The 20610-nt window shown below is 44.9% G+C and overlaps 1 protein-coding gene across 1 annotated transcript in view; it reads left to right on the forward strand.

Annotated features, from left to right (window-relative positions):
• The window catches only part of MARCHF10 (membrane associated ring-CH-type finger 10), an 83268-nt gene that overhangs the window by 623 nt on the left and 62035 nt on the right, over positions 1-20610 (forward strand). Inside the window, exon 2 of the mRNA XM_036835510.1 lies at positions 8609-8728. Coding sequence (XP_036691405.1) covers positions 8609-8728 — 120 coding nt within the window. The remainder of the gene's footprint in view (positions 1-8608; positions 8729-20610) is intronic.

The following is a 20610-nucleotide window of genomic DNA, read 5'->3' on the forward strand; positions in this document are numbered from 1 at the left end:
CAGGCTGAGTTGTGGGATTCTGGGAGCAGTTAGAAAGTGTCACTCAGCCCGCTGGCTGGAGGTCAGCCCTCGCCAATCAAGCAGGCAGGTCCTCAGCCTCAACTGAGGATCCCAAAGCGCTCCTTCCCTAAGGAAAATACAGGCCTGCCGTCATCAGGTTTTCCTCCTTCTTAGCAATCTCAAATATAACTGAACCTCCCGGGGCACCAAGGAAACCAGAGCGATCTCAGTAACCTGATTTCACCTGTGTAGCACAGCTTAGCTCTGGGCCTGGAAATGGAGCCAGCAACTTCCTCCTACACTTGCCAGCCCACCTCCAAGGCTGTATAGTTGAGGGAGTCTCTACAAAATAAATAAGAACGTAAACATCCAAACTGGTCACACTGGGGGACCCTCTCCTCTCCACAAAGATGCCTCTGCCAAAGCGAAATTCAGCAGACACCTTTTTAGTCTTTGTTTTCTGAAGCTTTACCTGCATTTGGAAATACCTGTTTGAAACTGTCTCTAGAACAGGCACGTTAAGAAAATCAATCTTATTATTTGATGGTCTCTGCTAAAGAAAACCGCACAACTGCGTGGCTTGGAGCCACTGCAGCTTTATTTTCTAACTTCATTTGGGCTTTCAACACTGTCCTTGTTAATAAGGACACTTTCAACACCGTCCTTATAAATAAAAATATTTATTAAGTGCCTACTATGTCCTGAACAAAGTCCCTGCTCTCCCGGAGTTCTTATTCTAGGATTGAGAAACAAACTACCCACACAAGTAAAGTAATATGTAAGACAATATAATGTATATGATAAATATAATGAGGTACATAAAAACAGAGGTAGTAGGGGTGGGGTGATGCTGCTTTCCACAGGCAGGGAAGCCTCTTTGAGGAAGTAACATTTGGTCGTGGAGGTAAATGATGGGAAAGAGCTCAGCCAGAGCATTCTGAGCAGAAAGGAAGCAAGCGCAGAGGCCCCGGGTGGGGGGGGGGGGGAACTAGCGTGGAGCACTGCAGGAAACAAACGAAGGCCAGAGTGGCTGGAACACTAAGGCAGAGTGTGGACGAGGTAGCTAGGACCAGATCGTGTCGAGTCTCTCAGGACAAAGCTTGGTATTTGGAGTTTATTCTTATCCCGGTGAGAATTACTGAATGATTTTAAGCAGGGCAGTGGTATGATCTGCTTTACGTTTTTTAAAGATCACTCCGGCTGCTGTGTTCAACCGAAAGGGGCAAGAGAAGCAGCAGAAAAACTTGTAAGGAACCTGATAGAAATTTAGGAGAGACCAGCGCGGTGGGAGCAGGGGCGGTGAGAAGTAGCCCGAACCAGGAAATAGAAGCAGCGCAGACATCTTGCTGATAGACGGGGAGGCGGAGTGAGGGAAAGAGAGGAAGAGAGCATGACTCACTTCAACATGTTTTCTTGTCCATTAGCTCCCTCCGTTATCACAGTTTAAACTTTACTTTTTTCAAACCTCCCATCCCCATACTTTCAACAAGGACCGTCTCTTCCTGTTTTACATACACGTGAAGCCAAACAAAGAACCTGAGGCCGTCAGGTGGGGAGCCACTTGGCTCTTCCCCTTCTATCCCAGGCTGCACGCCCGTCCAGCCCTCAAGTCTCGATGGGTGAAGGACACTCTCCCTGCTGGTGCCGGACCTGAGATCTTGGTCCATGCCCCTCTGTCTCCAGCCCCTCTCCATCCATGGACCTCTCATCTGCATCCTTGGAATTTCTCTTCTTCTTACTGGCTCAGCCCACAAACATGCTCAACTCTCTCTCATACTGAGAACAAAAGAACAAAGCTGTCTGTGGACAATGTGTCCTTTTCTAGCCACAGCCCTGGCACTTTCCAGTCTCCAGATGTCCCCAAACAGTCAGCTACACTTCTGTCTCCCCTCCGCCCCGCCATCCCATTCATGCCCTCACCTGCTGCAGCCTGGCGGTCTCCTCACCTCCCCTGAAACGGTGCTCGCTAAGGTCAGCAGCAAAATTCAGCAGACACCTTTTTAGTCTTTGTTTTCTGAAGCTTTACCTGCATTTGGCGCTATTACTCTTTCCCTCTCGCAACATTACTTCTCTGGCTTTCTGACATCGCACTCTCCTGGTTTTCCTCCTGTTTCACTCACATTCCTCTCCCTGCCCCTCACAGGTTAATTCCCCCAGGTTTCCATCAGCCCAATTTTCTCCTAATTCACAATGTCTGTGGCCCATCTCATCCCCTCCTATGTTTGTAACCACCACTCATACACTGATGACTTGTAATCCTGTGTCTTCTCAAAGTGTCAGAACCCCATGCACACCTGCTTGCCGGATGGTTCCATCTGGGTGTCACACAGGCATATTGAATTCAGCGTGTCCACAGTTGGACTCCATATGTCCATCCCCTGCCATCCTCTTCTGTAGCCCCTCTCTGAAGACAGTGACCCAAGCCTTCCCTGACTCCTTCACCACCCATATCCCCCAGCTACCAAGTCCTACCAAGTTTACCTAAAAGCTCATGAGCTTGTGCCTCCCTTCTCATCCTATGGCCATCACCCTGGTTCCAACGTCCATAGTTTAGCTCCAAGACTATTACAATGTCCTCATAACTGGTCTCCCGGCCTCCAGCCTTGCCACCTTTCAGACTGAAATTTATGTAAAATGCAAACTATGTAATTCAGTTGTTTCCTCTCACATAGAGGTTTGTCCCAGACCCAAGAACCACAGCAAGACCAGTCCAATCCTTGACCACTTCTCTAACTTCCTCTTCCCTCTTCCTTACTCTCTGGACAAGGGTGGTGAAGACCATAGTTGTTTGTTTGGTTTTTTTAATATTTATTTATTTGGTTGCACCGGGCCTTAGTTGCGGCAGCCAGGCTCCTTTAGTTGCAGCTCACAGGCTCCTTTAGTTGTGGCTCACCAGCTCCTTAGTTGTGGCATGCAAACTCTTAGTTGTGGCATGCAGGATCTAGTTCCCTGACCAGGGATCGAACCCAGGCCCCCCTGCATTGGGAGCATGGAGTCCTAACCACTGCACACCAGGGAAGCCCTAAGACCATAGTTTTAACTTAGAACTAAAAGGAACCTCTGTATTCCCATAGCACCCTCTTTAAAAAAAAAAAAACACCTTATTGAGGTATAATTTACATAGCATAGAATTCACCTGTTTTAAGTTTAAATTGACCAAATTTGCCATCATCGCCATCATCTGATTTTAGAACATTTCCATCAGTCCAATACCAAAGCACCCTTTTCATACCTCTTTTTCATTGCTGATGAAATTGTATTGAAATTGTCTTTTGTGTGTCTTCCTATCAAACTGGACCGCAGCTTCCTAAGGGCAGGGACAGAGTCTCACTCTCCTCTTTCAATCCGAATGCCTTGTCATTGATGAAAGCCAGAATTACCGAACTTGACCACCAACTCTGTTTATCAGACATAGATCCAGCTGACTTGTAACTAATCCTCAAAGTCAAATCCACCTTCATTGAGCATTTTCAAAACCACTCACCACAAGGTCTGCAAAAATAAATATGGTTGTCTTTAATATGTTCTGAGGATTGTCGAATTAAGTATATAGAAACCCACAGAAACTATTACTTTGACGGGAACAGTGATGAGTTATATTATTGACTCCGTCCCTTGCCTTGTTCCAGAAAAGATTTAAAGTTGGGGTTTAAGAATCAATTGCATGGCTTTAATGACCCCTCAGTAACTTGGTCCATATACGACCTTTGTGTATTTAGATAATTTACTAAGGTAGAGTTTGCACTGAAGGGATATTGAAACCTTGGGCCATTGATGAGCTTGGCCGGTCACTCGTGGAAATCCCAGCTTTCACGAGCAGCCCAGCAATGTGCAAGGGATGCCCTATTTCAGGGTGTACAAATAGTGTAAGACCTACTAACCAAGACTCCCAAATCATAGACATTTGCCACATATGCCTTCCTGTGTTGGACTTGCCTTTAATGAACTGGCTCAAATTGAGGCCCTTAGAAACCTCCTGTATACACTATTCCTGCTATAGCCTAAAATATGCTATGGGTTGGTATGTACCAAATTAGCAGTGACTTTATAGGTCTGTCTGCTAGTGGCAGGAGAGGAAGGTTAAACCCACCCTGAATTATTTTGATGCTACTCCTTTTGGTGGTTGGGTGGGACCCGTTTGAAAAAAACAAGAGGAGATATTTATTTGGCATATTACATGCTATTTCAGAATCTGGTAACTAGTACATAATTATATGACATCTCAGAATTTGGCTATATGTCTTCAAGAGTGTTCATGCTGCATAGCTTTTTTTCCCTTTCTTTCCGTCAAATGTGTTTATGTAACTTGTGGCAAAATTTAGCCATTAATGTCCACTGAAAGCTAGAGAGAAAGATTACACTTGGAGTTTCAGGATGATTTTCTAGACTATCAAATGTGTTCAAATGGGTTTTATTTTATGTCACTTATTCATTCTGATTCTTTCAAGTGCAGATCAAACAACTAATATGATGATATAAACTTGTTCAAGGATGTGATGTGTGACTATAACAGGTGGCGAGAGTTTGGGGACTGTCCACTCAGGGGGTTGAGGGAATGGATATAATTCAACTTTCCCTCCTGTAGGAGTCATGGGGAGGGACCTGTGACGTGTGTTTCTCTGCTCTTCACAGACAGAAAAATAAACTCAGTCGAGGGGAATAGCATGTCAAACTGCTTTTACACCTTTGATTTCTTAACCTCCTAAAACTAATGAACTTCAATAATGTCCCCAGTGATAATTAAAACCCCAAACTCTGAGTTAGGCATGTTGGATCATAAAAACAACAACAAAAAAAGAAGCACCTGAAGGCAAGTCCCACTTCCCAAAACACTCACAGAGTTCAAGTAACAGTAACCTTGACAGAGGCCACTGCTGATGAAGAGGTAGAGTTGGGTCATAGTTACAATGCTTTTTTTTTTTTTTTAATCTTTTTTAGAGTATAACTGCTTCACAATACTGTGTTAGTTTCTCTCATACACCAGAGTGAACCAGCCATATGCATACATATGTCCCCATATCCCCTCCCTCTTGAGCCACCCTCCCACCCTCCCTATCCCACCCCTCTAGGTCATCGCAAAGCACCGAGCTGATCTCCCTGTGCTATGCAGCCGCTTCCCACTAGCTATCTATTTTACATTCGGTAGTGTATATATGTCGATGCTACAATGCTTTTTAGGCCAGAACCATGAGGCTGGGAAGTGTCCCTGTGGTGCATGGCTTCTTAAGGTACCAGGAGCCCAGATGATGACTAAAAGAATGGGGCTGGTAATAAAGGGAACAAAAGAAACTTTGAGCATCCCTGTGGGTTCAGAAAGCTGTAATTCTGAAGAAAAAGCAGTTTGCAGAGGGACCCTGCGTGACTGGGAGCAGGAGCTCCCTCAGTTGGCTGCCCGGGGGAACGGGAAGTCTTAGGAAACAGACCTCTACTTCCAGGGGAGAAAAACAAGGATGAACTTCAGGCCTGCAGGCCTGAAGGCCTTCAGAAAAACAAGGATGAACTTCAAGTCTTTTTTCTTCCACAACCAAGATCAGAATCACATTATTTAGCAAAGGCTGACTTTAGAAAAAGGAGTAAACCAAGAAATGGGATTGGAAGCAACACTTAAAGCCTGATGATGATGATGATTGATGATGATGATGGTGGTGGTGATGGTGATGGTGATGATGATGAGTTTTATTGAACAGTTTTATTGAACGCTCACCACGAGCCAGTCACTCTGCTAAGCATATTACCAACAGTGCCTCCTGCTCTCCCAGCAACCTTGCAGCACAGAGACATCTCCCTCTCACAGATGAGGGAAGCAAGAATCCAGGGAGTCAGTCAGCCTGCCCAACGTCACAGTGCTAGAAAGTGGCAGAGCTGTGGTTTGTCGTGTTTACCCGTATTGAGTTACGGTGAGTCACAAAACCCATGTCAGCCCCCACAGGCACAGATGCACGTTCTGTGTTCTGCCCCACAGTGGTAGCTTCTGTACAGAACGCAGCCTGACCGCGAGCGCTGCAGTCAGAGGGATGGGCCTGGGGGGCGAGGGGGCGCGACGCGAAAGGAGGAAGCCCCGATTCTCCGCAGAAGGAAGAAAAGAAGAAGTTACTTGAAGTCTCCCGTTTCAAGACTCGGCCAGTTTTGTCACATGAACAGAAACTTATTTATAGCAATCTAGCTCCAGACACGTGAAATTGAAAGGGAAATAAAGTTCCAGAGTAAGGGGAGCCCCTGGTGATGATGAATTACAAATCTGTTCCTTCTCCCCACCCTATGGATTTCACGCGCCTCTGCCCCTGTCCCTTCAGGACCCTCCAAGCAGAAACAACATCAGCATCAAAAACAACAAAAAAATCATCCACATTTACAAATAACAAGAAAACTAGCCCCTGATGGGGGTGCGGGGGGAGGTATGGCTAAGTTCTTGCTGTTTCTAGGACTGGAAGTCCGAACTTGGCTCGTGCCCGTGTTCCTTCTCAGCGAAGCAATAACTTGGAGAGGGCTAACGTTTGATTTACACGGAAAGATTGCTTGGCTGTTTCAAGATAAAAATTAGTAAGTACCTACCTTGCCACTGGTTTCTTCTCCTGGTCCTCTGTGAGAGGAAGGATAAGGAATCAGAGGGGAAAAACATTTTTGTTTTCAACGGTTGCAAACCATTCTATTCCTCCTCCCCTTTTGGTAAAGAAATACTTAAGTTGCATGCATTCTTGGAGAGAAGTTTCAAAAAACACTCCGCCCACAGGAATTCTGTTCATCCCACCAAATCTGCCTCGGTCCTGCGTGCAATAGCTAACACAGTCTCCTCCACTTTCAGCCCATCAGCGTTTTCTTCTCGTGCCTTTAATACAAGTGGGTTAGGAAAACAGAGACATCTGTGGCTCTAGGAAACAATACTCCAGGCCAGAGTTCCCCCCTCAACAGGGAGCTCCAATCTGAAGTCATCGTAAAGGAATAAGAAAAAAGAGCCCCATATTTAGTTGAACTCCATTAAACTCTCCAGCTGACTCTCTTTAGTTTTACCTTGGTTTATTCTATTATTTGGTGTCTGTGTAACTTATTTATTATAGTTACTACTATTCAGTATTGGGCAGGGGGGACTTCTTATTTATTAAAACAAACACTATCCAGGATTATTAAAATGGGTTGCTGTCTATACGGCATCGTTTTTGAAAATAAACCCAAGGGGGAAAAAAAACCCCACCATTTTGGAGTGCTCTCCCTTTCCAAGCAAGGTGGGGTGAAACAGCACCTTTCTCTTGGGAATCCAGGATTCTACTCGCTGCAGGTAACTGATTCACTGTTCCCAAGTCCAAGTGGTAAGTGTTTTATTAATATCAGGTCATTTCTACTCTTAACCTTGTAGCAGAATATTGGCTTTCTCCTTGGCCGTGAAATTCTGGCAAGTCCTTCTACATCAAGGAAGGAGATGCATTTTCTAACAGAGGGAAAAAGATGGAGAAGGAATCTTTCCTTACCCAACACAGGCAGGAAGAGGGAGATGTCAGGCCTGGTTTAGAACAATAGTGTCTGTCTTTACACTGTATTTCTTTACAGTGGACAATTTAGCCCTGGCAGGACAAAGGTGAGTTCAGTCATTGGATCTATAGAAATGCTGCAAGAAGTTTTGCTATTTTGGAGTATTTGAAATATCAGTTGAAAGTGAATTAAGCCAGGGACTTCCCTGGTGGCACAGTGGATAGGACTCCACACTCCCAGTGCAGGGGGCCCGGGTTCGATCCCTCGTCGGGGAACTAGATCCCACATGCATGCCACAACTAAAAGTTCACATGCCACAACTAAGAAGCCAGCGAGCTGCAACTAAGGAGCCATAACTAAGACCCAGTGCAACCAAATAAATACATAAATATTTTAAAAAAAAAAGGAAAGAAAGTGAATTAAGCCAGATAGAGAAAGACAAATAGCATGATATCACTGATATGTGGAATCTAAAAAAAGATACCAATAAACTTATATACAATACAGAAACAGACCCACAGACATAGAAAACAAACTTATGGTTATCAAAGGGGAAAGGGGGGAGGGATAAATTAGGAGTTTGGGATTAACATATACACTCAACTATATATAAAATAGATAACCAACAAGGACCTACTATATAGCACAGGGGACTATATTCAATATTTTGTAATAACCTATATGGGCAAAGAATCTGAAAAAGAATATGTATATACCTACACACATATATATGTTTCTATAACTGAATTACTTTGCTGTACACCTGAAACTAACACAACATTGTAAATCAACTATACTTCAATTTAAAAAAGAGAGAATGAGAACAGAAAGAGAAGTAAATGCAGTGTATTGGGTACTTCCTTAAGAAGGCAATTGTTGGGTAAGTACTTGACAAAACGCCTCTTAGTATGTCTGTTGTTTGAATTTATTAAGGCAGTGGCTAATATTTTTGACCTGGCATTTTGGGCAAAGGGAGGAGGGAGTGATGCCTGGGTGAGTGTCTTCACACCTGGTAAAAGGTATTGATGAACACTTAGAGATGGACACCTGCACTGCATGTTCCTCACAATAGGAATTAAGCATAAAGTTATCAAAGCTAGTTGTGGACCTAAACCAAAGAAACATCTTTTTTTTTGTTCTGCAGGCTTGTCTGAGACGACAGGAATACAGAAGAGACCCAAATGGGAAGAAACGAGATCCATTTTGGGAGCAAGAGACAAATTTTGAGAGATCCCGGTTTTCAAGTGGGTCATCTTCCAAACAGGTACTTAGAATGCTGGGAGACATTCTTTTGCTGCAGGGTGTGTGTGTGTGTGTGTGTGTGTGTGTGTGCGCGCGCGCGCGCGTGTGTGTGTGTAACTGACTTAGGAAAAAGCCAGCCCAAAAAGGAGATGTTGCAGGGGCAGGAGCTCTTGTCCTGGGTACCACCCCTGCCGCCCCTGCTCCTCCTCTGCTGTGTGACCTTCCCTCTTCACCCTGGTTGGGCCTCACTCTTCTCTCCTGTAGACCAATGGAGATGGTCTCTGAGGTACCACCCAAATCAGAAATGCTGCAATTCTTTGATTTTAAGAGTCGGAAGCACCGGGCCTTCTAAAGCACTGCATCATAATACATCTATATACCTATATCTATGCCTACTTGATCTGTCTATATTAATATAGACATATATATATATTTATATATATGTAAGCTTATAGTCTTACCCATTGCATTGCTTAGTGTAGTTTTTATTTCAAATAGAGTAAAATGCAGTAATAATTGCGTCATGTAATAACTAGAAATTGTTCAAATATTTTTGTCTGGATTATAATAATAAATAATAAGATCAGTATGATATGATAGCAATATGAAAATGATGATTACAGTAGTAGTAGTTACCATTACTTGAGTGATTACAATGTTCCAGTACCGTGCTAGGCGCTTTATACCTATTAACTTATTTAATTCTCATAAATCTCTATATATTTGCCTCATTTTACAGATGAGAAAACTGAGCCCTAGAAAAGTTAAGAAACTTTACCTAAGATTTCACATCCAGTATGTGGTGGAGTAGAGTTTCCTTTCTAGGCAGTCTGACCCCTGAGAGGGTGCTCTGAACCACTGAGCTATATGATCATATTTCATGTTTAAGATCTTATCTGTGTAAGGGTTTTACTTATCCTATGTAAGCACTGAATACCGCAAGCTGCATTCAACACCGGTTGTTAGTATAGCAAATTAAGATGAGTAATATGCCTTTTATGAATTCTCATTTAATGTTTTATGCCTGAAATATACTCTAGAGGATGGACTCTCTTTTCTATCAGTGGTGTGGATCCCCAAGATAGATCCTGGATACCTGATATCAATCAAGTTCTTGTTGGGGTTTCTTCTTTAATCTAGGATGTTCACATGGTGGTTATTTAATGTTCGAAGGACACCTTAAAAACATCAGTGATTGATGTTTATGGATGTATCCCTGGGAGAGATCTATACTCCCTATTAAGGAACATAAAATCACACAATAAAATATTCCACCTAAAGCCTGAAGGTGAAAGAGACTATCTCACAATATCGGCAGCACTGAGAAGAACACATTGCCTGCATCTTTTCATGTTAGCCAAGGACTAAATATAATGCCTGCTGCTGATTAAACTTAGGGAGTGAGATTAATCCAAAACTTAAATCTAGTTTGGCTCGAACCACACATCTTTAGCATTAAGATAAATTCTCGCAGTTTTGCACTCAGAAACAAAAATCAAGGACAGATGAAAAAAAATGTAATTTCAGTCAAACGGTAGCATGTAGCCATCTTCCTAGTTTGGAATTACTAAACAAATGGGCAGCTGGGTTCTTCTATTTTCATGCAAAGACTCACATGCAGAGTCTTGGCCATTTCACACGGCAACACTCATGCATGTTCCTCTCCACAAACTGTGTTTAGGGGACAAACTGGTGACAGATTCCTGTAGTTCCCTTCTTCATGCTATACAAATTACTAATTCTTTAAGGCATCATTGCAAAACACTCAGACCACATCTAAAAAAGGATGCAGCTGTACATATAAAAGTAATTATGAAATAAAGACAAAAATATGTGGTAAAGTGCATAAAACTGGCAATTTCTAAAGCACGCGAAGAGGATTTTTCATGTTTGCTTTATGTCACTGCACCTCAGTTTGTCGGAGAACTTGGAACAACATTACTTGATACGCTCGATTTTTTCCAGATGATGCTATCCCAAGGGTTTGGGTATTGACTGTACAAGTAACTTCAAGTTGCACCTTCTCTATCAAGAAGAGTGACAAGATCCGAATTTTCCACAGTGAATTTCACCTCTGCTTTGCTCCCTGTATTACAGATATTCTTTGGGGAATACTGGAGGATTTGCCTCTGGATACAAAAGTGCAGGAAGGTCAGGGTGAGGGGAAGTGTCATGGAATGCATCCTTGTCAACAGCCATCAGGACTGTGTGCTTATCATTCCAATCCCTCCTCACTCAATCCTTCGACTTTTGCCTGGTACAAGTGAAGCCAGAGAGCCCTCATGACATCCAAACCAGAGCCGAAAAATCTTCAACTCCCACAATCATGGGCTAGTTTGAAGATTTCTCCTCCCAGGTTTGGACCCCCACCCAAATTCTGTGAAAATCTGGTTGTTCTTAAACCTTCATAAACTGGGGCTGCCCTGCTCTATATCAAATCCTGAGGGAATGCAGAATTTATGAAACCTCTTTCTACGGGGTCCCCAAGGCCAGGGAGATCCTAGAGCTAGTTTCCCAGGATAAGAATGCTGGCACCAGGACTTCCCTGGTGGTCCAGTGGTTAAGACTCTGTGCTCCCAATGCAGAGGGCCCGGGTTCGATCTCTGGCCAGGGAACCAGATCCCGCATGCCGCAAATAAGAGGCCGCATGCCGGGCTTCCCTGGAGGCACAGTGGTTGAGAATCTGCCTGCCAATGCAGGGGACACGGGTTCGAGCCCTGGTCTGGGAAGATCCCACATGCCGCAGAGCAACTAGGCCCAAGAGCCACAACTACTGAGCCTGTGCGTCTGGAGCTTGTGCTCCGCAACAAGAGAGGCTGCGACAGTGAGAGACCCGCGCACCGTGATGAAGAGTGGCCCCCGCTTGCCGCAACTAGAGAAAGACCTCGCACAGAAACGAAGACCCAACACAGCCAAAAAATAAATAAATAAATAAATAAATAAATATTTAAAAAAAAAAAAAAAAGAGCCCGCGTGCCGCAACTAAGACCCGGTGCAGCCAAATAAATAAATAAATATTTAAAAAAAAAAAAAAAGAATGCTAGCACCTCCCAAAGGAGAACCCAGGCCAGACTGATGCAATTTCCAGAGCTTAGTGTATGGAATGTCACATCAGGCACTAGAGCTGCAAAAGATCGTCGGTCAATCAGAAAGTGGCAGGAGAAAGATACAGTCCAATGAGACAGTGTAAACCCAACCCAAGCCCTCTTACCTAGGGAACGTTTCCCTGAGTAATTTCCTTCTAGAAATTGCTGTGGCTGAAAACTCAAAAGAACATTTTATCCCTGATTTGAGAAGGCAAGTTCATTCCCTGATTGAGTGGGTTGTGTGAGAGTGGATTGTTTAATCCATGGAAATTTTTCCACTGTACAATCACGATGTGAAGCGTGCTACCACCAAATTTTGACACTTGTATTGTAACTTCCATCACTTGTTCATTCCTTAACCCAGTCTTAGACCATCACAATGCTGATGGGCCTGGGAAAAGTGAGGCATTTACCATCAAGTAATAGATCCAGTATCAAGATACCATTTCTAAACACCTGCCTGGGGGTGGGCAGATCCCCAGATAAATGCACAGTTAACATGGTAGCCCCGCCCTTATGGCACAATCTCCTCACTCCAACCCGTGGCTTTAACAGTTGGTTATGCAGAGATGGTGTTCAATCTAACGCCAAGATAAAGCAATCACTACCAAGCCTGTGCTGAGGGGTTCTTTAAAGCAGCACCTCCTAGAAAAGGGAACCCTCCTATATACGTTGTTGGTGGGAATGTAAGTTGGTGCAGCCACTACGCAGAACACTATGGATGTTCCTCATAAAACTAAAAATATAATAACCATATGATCCAGCAATCCCACTCCTGGGCATATATCCAGACAAAACTATAACTCAAAAAGATACACGCACCCCTATGTCCATAGCAGCACTATTCACAATAGCCAAGACAGGGAAACAACCTAAATGTCCATCAACAGATGAATGGATAACGAAGATGTGGTACATATATACAATGGACTATTACTCAGCTATAAAAAAGAATGAAATAATGCCATTTGCAGCAAGATGGATGCAACTAGAGATTATCATAGTAAGTGAAGTAAGTCAGAAAGAGAAAGACAAATACCATATGATATCACTTATACATGGAATCTAAAATATGACACAAATGAACTGAAATAGAAACAGGCTCAGGGACATAAAGAACAGACTTGTGGTTACCAAGGGGGAGGGGCTTGGGGGAGGGATGGAGTGGGAGGTTGGGGTTAGCTGATGTAAGCTTTTATAAATAGAATGGATATACACACTGCTACATTTTAAATCGATAACCAACAAGGACCTACTGTATAACACAGGGACCTACTGCTCAATATTATGTAACAACCTAAATGGGAAAAGGATTTGAAAAAGAATAGGTACATGTATATGTATAACTAAATCACTTTGCTGTACACCCGAAACTATCACAACGTTGTTAATCAACTATACTCCAATATAAAATAAAAAGTTTAAAAAAAAATAAAATCATTAGTAAAAACATACACACAAAAAACCCCCCACAAAAGCACGCACGCACACGCACACACACACACACACACAAAATAGAATGGATTAACAACAAGGTCCTACTGTATAGCACAGGGAACTAGATTCAATATCATATGATAAACCATAATGGAAAAGAATATAAAAAAAGAATATATATACGTATAACTGAATCACTTTGCTGTACAGCAGAAATTAATACAACATTGTAAATCAACTGTACTTCAAGTTTTAAAAATTACAAAAAAAATAATAATAGTAAAGCAGCACCTCTTAAATACATTTAAGTTAGTTGTGTGACACAGTACAAAGAACACTTATCATCAAGGGCCTGCTCTGTCCCTCATTACAGTGTGAATTCAGACAAAGCACTTTACTTTTAAGTACTTCAATTTCCCATCAAGGAGATCCTTATTATTATGCTATTATCTCATAGGATCATTGTGAGAACGCATGAGATGCTCAAGTGTCATACTAACATTAGATTCATTATAAGTTGCCTTGGTGTCCAGCTATGCTTGCAAATGATGCTCCAACACTTATCGATAGAGGAGCAGCTCCTGAGGCTTCTAGAATACCTTCTTTCCTCTCAGCCCCATCTCAGGCCACATTTCTAAGAGCTAACCTAACGTAGCAACTTAATTTCACACCCTTTTCAAAGTTACCTACAACCTTGTGAGCTGTTTAATCAAATTAGAATTTAACAGGGAAATAAACAGCAGCTCTGCAGAACCAACTACACCTTGGATGATTTAGTGCATTAAAAAGCAAAGCAGCCTCTCAGTATGAACAGGAAACAGTGTCCCCGGGACACTGCTGGCCCAGAGGAGCCTGCTGTGGTGCCAGGGGTACCAGGATATTTTGACCTTTCAAAACTTCACAGAGGGGACTTCCCTGGTGGTGCAGTGGTTAAGAATCCACCTGCCAATACAGGGGACACAGGTTCGATCCCTGGTCTGGGAATAACCCACATGCTGCGGAGCAACTAAGCCCGTGCACCACAACTACTGAGCCCTGCGCTCTAGAGCCCGCGTGCCACAACTACTGAAGCCCCTGAGCCTAGAGCCCATGCTCCGCAACAAGAGAAGCCACCGCAATGAGAAGCCCGTGCACCGCAACGAAGAGTAGCCCTCGCTCGCCGCAACTAAAGAAAGCCCGCACACAGCAATGAAGATCCAATGCAGCCAAAATTACATAATAAAAATAAGTTCAAAAATAAAAAAATGTTTTAAAAGAAATTGAATAAAAAAAAAAAAAAGACTTCACAGAGAAGGGTCAGGACCCCCAATTTCCCCAGAGAAAATGATGAAACTGATTAGCCCAGGACTTGGGGGACGACAACCTTCAATGAAGAAAGTCATCATGGCCCCTTCTCATCTTCCAAGATCCCGCATCCTTGCTGGATGGGCCACTTCCAAGAGCACAAATCTCAAGGACTGAGGACATGTTGTCACTATATTTGGCAAAGAAGGTGGGGACCAGCCCTCAGTTTTTCAAGAGCACCGTTTGCTCCGATAATAGGAATAGGATTGTCGTCCTTTCACCGACAATCAGCAACCGAGCGGCTACATGTTTAGACTCCAGGTCACCAGGACCCAGCGTTACACTGGAAGAAGGTGGGTAACCTGACACCAGCAGCAGCCGGCTCTGCCCCAGACCTGACTCAGCAGGATGTTTACATCCGTGATATCACCTGAATCTCCCAGAAGGCAAGGTAAGCTTAAGTGTGAAGGCGGTTACCCAACAAAAACATTTTAATTGTTTTGTTCGTGATCATCCACACAAACGTTGGAGGTTGAAATGAAAAATAAAGCTTCTTCAAGTAATCTGCAGTGGCTTAAAAAATCAGAATGTGCATTCATACATGAGGGCAGCAAAAGCCTAAAACTGTGCTGTCCAATACAGCGGCCACTAGCCGTGTGGGACTATTTAATTAAAATAAAATTTTAAATGCAGTTCCAGGCTCAGGAGCCACATGTGGCCCATGGCTGCCATATAAGACATTTCCAACATTGAAGAAAATTCTATAGGACAGCACTGCTTCTGACTATGGTGAAGTCCAAAAGATGAAACAAGACAAGATCCCATGGGCCAGCAAGGGGTTTTGTTTCCCAGAAACCGTCCTCGCATACTCCACACTACAATGCTTTTGCCCACCGCGGCTCCTTGCAAACGTTTGCTCTCCGTTGCTGAGTCAGGTGTCCGCGAAGGCTGGCTCTCTGTGCATTTGGTGTTTTCCTCCAACTTGGGTATATTTGCATGTCTCCTTTCATTACCTGTCTCTTCAGCCTCTCCTGCCTGTGAAACCTGCAGCTTCTCCTCTTTCAAACCGCTCTTGGGGAGCTGTTTGTTCTCCCATTAATCTGTCAGTGTCAACCTACCAACACCCTTGATGGTGTCACGGAAGCAGCCAGCTTAGCACATGGCATATGCGTTCTGTGACTCACGCTTTTAATTTTCTCTAACTTCTACCTGTCCATTGTCAGACTCCCCGTGGGCCGGGCCTCCCATCGTTCTGGCCCCGGGCCCGTGTGAAAATGAGGCAGGTCACACACGTACATGCTGGCTCTGACTGCCGGGGGCCTCACCTGGGAGGCTGTGAGTCATCCCTAACACCTGGCCAGGTGTGGTCACCGCCGCCCCCTCGACTCTAGCGCAGATTCCGCGCCCTCGAGGTGCACCTGAGTCACGGTGCAGCTCCACACCCAGCATCTCGAGCCCAACACGGATGTCAGGGAGACAGAAAGTGCAGCCCATGGTTTGTCGGGAATTTTTGGTGGAGTCTGTTTTCCATTTTAGCTGTTGGTCTGTCCTCCTTGGCGTGTCCCACCACCACCTCAGACTCAAGAGGCTGAATGCATTGTCTTCTCCCCTCAGATTGGTTCCTCTTCCTGAATTCACTTCTGCCCAGGCCAGAATTCAGGAAATTATCTTAGACTCCTCCTCCTGCTCTCACACTTTACAGCCGTCAGACACCAGAGTTAGACTGTCTTCCCTCCTCTCTCTTGACTCTATCCACCAGCACCTCCCTTTGCAGGGCCCTGTCTTTTTTTTTTTTTTTTTTTTGCCTGGATTATTGTAGGAGCCATTTTCCTGATCGTTTTGCCTTCACCTCACCCCTTCTGGCCAGTCTCCCTGGCAGCATTATGAGTGGATCCGTCTAGAAGCAAACTGGATCTTGTCGCTCCTCTATTAAAAGCTCTCTAGTAGTTCCCCATGTCTTTGGGATCAAGTTCAAACACCTTAGCAAAGTGTTTGATGGCCCTGATGGCCCTCAAGGCCCTGGATGGCCTGACCCTCAACTCTGAGGACACTTCCTCTGGGAAGAGCTTCCAGAGCTGCTCCTGGGGGTCAGGTGGCTTTGTTCTTGTCCCTCCTTAGTATTCCCCATAACACCGTCTGGGCTCAAGCCCGTCTTAGGATACGTCTCCCTGTCTGTCTCGTCCTTAGGCTGGGAGCCACTCAGGAGCAGGCACTGGTTATTGCTCTTTTTTGATGGTTGGAATTTGCTTTAATAGATTTCAGCAAGAGGAAAAAAGAATAAATGAAGTAAATGTGGGAAAAATCATGCTAATTTTCAAATCTGAACGATGGGTATATAGGAGCTCATTATTATTCTCTCTACTTTGCCATGTTTCATATTAAAAAAATCTGAGACAAAGGCCCCACCCTTTGTCTGCCCTTTGGGGCAGGAAGTTATAAGGCAGGACCCAGGTGAGGTGCCCAGGGAGGGCACAGGGCAAGGGAGATGGAGGGACAGAAGGAAGGAAGAGATGGTGCAGGGGGCCCGGAAGCAGAGATGATGTTGTCCCTCAGAGGGTGGCATTCTCCAGGACCCGCTGTCTTGTTGGGCAGGTCACCTCCCCACCAACAGCTCTCTGAGACTTCATTCTTCAGGACTCACTTCCAGACTCTTCCAGAAACCAAATCTGCTGGCACCTTGATCTTGGACTTCCAGCCTCTAGAACTGCTTGAGCAGGAACCGGTACCGGGCGTTGGTGCGCAGGGCGATGGCCAGGTGAGGGGCAGACAGGAGAACCCCGCTGAGTACCACGGCCCGCATGTGCACGGGCAGGAGCGTGTAGATGGTGTAGATGAAGAACACATTTTTTTGTTTTTTTTTAAATCATAGGTTCACAGCACAGGACAGGGACCTTGAAGGACATTTAGTCTAGTCACCCATTGCAGTTTTAGACACACTAGTTGTTAGAAAGTTTTTTTTTTAATTTTTATTTATTTATTTTTGGCTGTGTTAGGTCTTCGTTGCTGTGCGCGGGCTTTCTCTAGTTGTGTTGCGCAGGCTTCTCGTTGCGGTGGCTTCTCTTGTTGCGGAGCACGGGCTCTAGGCGCACAGGCTTCCGTAGTTGTGGCGCACGGGCTCAGTAGTTGTGGTTCGTGGGCTCTAGAGCGCAGGCTCAGTAGTTGTGGCACACGGGCTTAGTTGCTCTTTTTTCCACCACACACTAGGAGCTCCATGAATGTTTGATGACTGTCAGTCACAGGAATGTTTTAGGAACGTGCACATGTTGAAATCATAGCAGTGTAGCCACAACCGTCAGAGCAGGACTCCGCCCCGAGCGAGAGAAGAAAGTGGGTACCGTTATCAGGAGTGGTGGACCCTGGCCTGGCTTGAAATCATCAAGAAGAGAGTGGTTTGCTGAGACCGCCAACGAGCAATGGCCAGTTTGGGTCTGAAGATTGAAACCGCAATCAACCATATGGAAACCTCCTCATTGGTGGCGGCCAGAGTAACTGGCTAAAGAGAACGTTCCTTTCCTGGCCTGCCACTCCGCAAAGCGACAGGTGGCTTCTTTAAAGCTCTGGGTAAGTTCCTTTTGTCACAGGTGGGCAAGAACACAAAGACATAAGCAGCTCTCCGTGGACAGAGGAAACTCAGAACAGCCCAAAGTCGACCCAGGACTCACTCGTATTTTATAAGAGGTCATCTTGGTGTGCTTGAATGTTCCGCCAGGTAACTCACCAGACTGAACTGAAGGTTTCCTTTGTGATCATATTATAGAGTAATTGGAAGACCTGGGGTGCAGGCCCCTGGGCAAACCAGGGTCCTAGAAGCCTTTCACAGCAGTAAATGGCACAAACGAATGATAATTGGTCTGGGCAAAGCCAGCAGTGCTTCATTTCTCCTCCGTTTCTGTGCTTTGCCTGAGTTCCACTAGGTAATTTAAAAATAGGGCATGGCAGGAAAATGGGGCAACTGTCAGTTTAAATTGCAGCTGCTTCCAGAATGTCGTCCTGCCTTTTGAACAGATAAGCAGGACAGCCTAGAGTCAATCTTTCCACGGGGTGATTCTGCCACTGGGCCCAGTGAGACAAACACCAATTGTTATCCCAGCTCAGTGAAATCGCCGGTGCCGAGCAATGTTGACCCCTGACCCCAAGAGTTCCCTGTGTTAATTAGACTCAGCAGCTCAGAAATTGCATGAGCGAAGATTATGATAAAGTGGCTTTTTTCGCATTTTATGTAGTGCTGTATATTTCAGTTTACAACATCTTATTAAAATCCCCTACTTAAAAAGGTTCTAATTGCTTTTTAAAACTAAGAAACTTGTTAAAAACCTATTAAAATTCAGATATCAAACTTTTAAATTTTTTCAGTCAGTTGCGAGACATGATTATTCAGGGGCATACTCGCATTAAACATAACCTATAAATACAGCATTTCACCCTAAAATCTTCTTTTGTTGACAACAACAATTGCTTTATTTGTTAAGGAATTATAAATCACTGGTGTCCAAGACACTGTGTTGGGTGGTATGGGGATATAGTAATGAATAACCTCTGGTCCCTTGGTTCCTCTCCCTTTGTGCTCTCATTGCCCCCTCTGTGCCAACTTTCCCTTCCCAAGCAGCCTATGTTCTGTGCTTGATCCTCTTTAACACTTCCCTTGCCCTCTGTTTTGTTGCCACACCTCTCTGGCAAAATCCTGCCCATCCACGGTCTCTGGGTCTGCACCCATACCACTGGCGACTACCGGAAAAAAAATCACCCAACCTTGAAAAATGGTGCCCCTGGAAGGTCACAGCCACTAACCTCCTGCAACTCTTCGATGCTGCCCAGTTTCCCTGGTCAACTGTCCCTTCCACTTCAAGCCTTCTTCCCTTTCCCCAATCCCTCCTCTCTTCCACCCCACTCCACAGTGGTCCTCACGTGGAAGCTCCCTCAGCTCTCTGCTGCCCAACCCGTCCACCCCCTTCCTTCTGCACCACCCTCCCCTCATTCCCACCCAGTTACCAACCCTTCCATCTCTGCTCATGACCCTCACTCCATCCATCGTCCCTTCCGTTCCCGCGTCTCCAACTCTGTATCAGAGCCTTCCCTACCCATCAGCATTTAATCATGACCCAAGGTCTCCTATCAAAAATCTTGGGCTTCCCTGGTGGCGCAGTGGTTGAGAGTCTGCCTGCCAATGCAGGGGACACGGGTTCGAGCCCTGGTCTGGGAAGATCCCACATGCCACGGAGCGACTGGGCCCGTGAGCCACAATGGCTGAGCCTGCGCATCTGGAGCCTGTGCTCCCAACAAGAGAGGCCGTGACAGTGAGAGGCCCGCGCACCGCGATGAAGAGTGGCCCCCACTTGCCACAACTAGAGAAAGCCCTTGCACAGAAACGAAGACCCAACACACCCAAAAATAAATAAATAAATAAATAAATTTTTAAAAATTAAAAAAAAAAAAAATCTTAAGAAAACAACAGAAGAGACCTTCCTTGAGCCCCCATCCCCTCCACTTACTGCTTCTCCCTCACAAAGTTCTCAAAAGAATCATTTACGCTGACTGACTCAGTTTCCCCACCTCCTACTCACAACGCAACCCACTGCAATCTGGCTGCCGCACACGTCATTCCACAGAAACGGCTCTTCGTCGGATGCCTTCCACGTCTATGATGCAGGGCGTCTCTTGCAGTCCTCACCGTGCTCCACCTCTCGGCAGCTTCAGCTCGCCTGGCCACTCCATTCTCTGCAAAACGCTGCGTCCCCGCGCTTCTGCGAAGCCACGTTCTCCTGGCTTCTCCTCCTCCTCCACCTCGGCGCTGAGTCCTGGGATTCCTCCCGGCTTGCTTCTCTTCTCACTCTACACCTGGGGCTTTATCCTGGTTTTGTATCACAGGCCTCTTAGGCAATACAGATGACCCCTCTGGATCCTCTTCTCACAATAATATTTTCAAATGCATAAAATAAGATGCACAGGATTTCAACCACAGTCCTTGAAATAATCATCAAGATATTTTTAGAAATCTGTGACTCAGTAATATATGTGCTTCTTTTTTAACACATGAAATAACAAGTGATGGGTGTAAAGGGTATTTTGAGACATCTGCAACGAATTTAATGAAATGTGA

Source organism: Balaenoptera musculus, chromosome 20, assembly GCF_009873245.2.
Source record: "Balaenoptera musculus isolate JJ_BM4_2016_0621 chromosome 20, mBalMus1.pri.v3, whole genome shotgun sequence".
Lineage (NCBI taxonomy): Eukaryota > Metazoa > Chordata > Mammalia > Artiodactyla > Balaenopteridae > Balaenoptera > Balaenoptera musculus.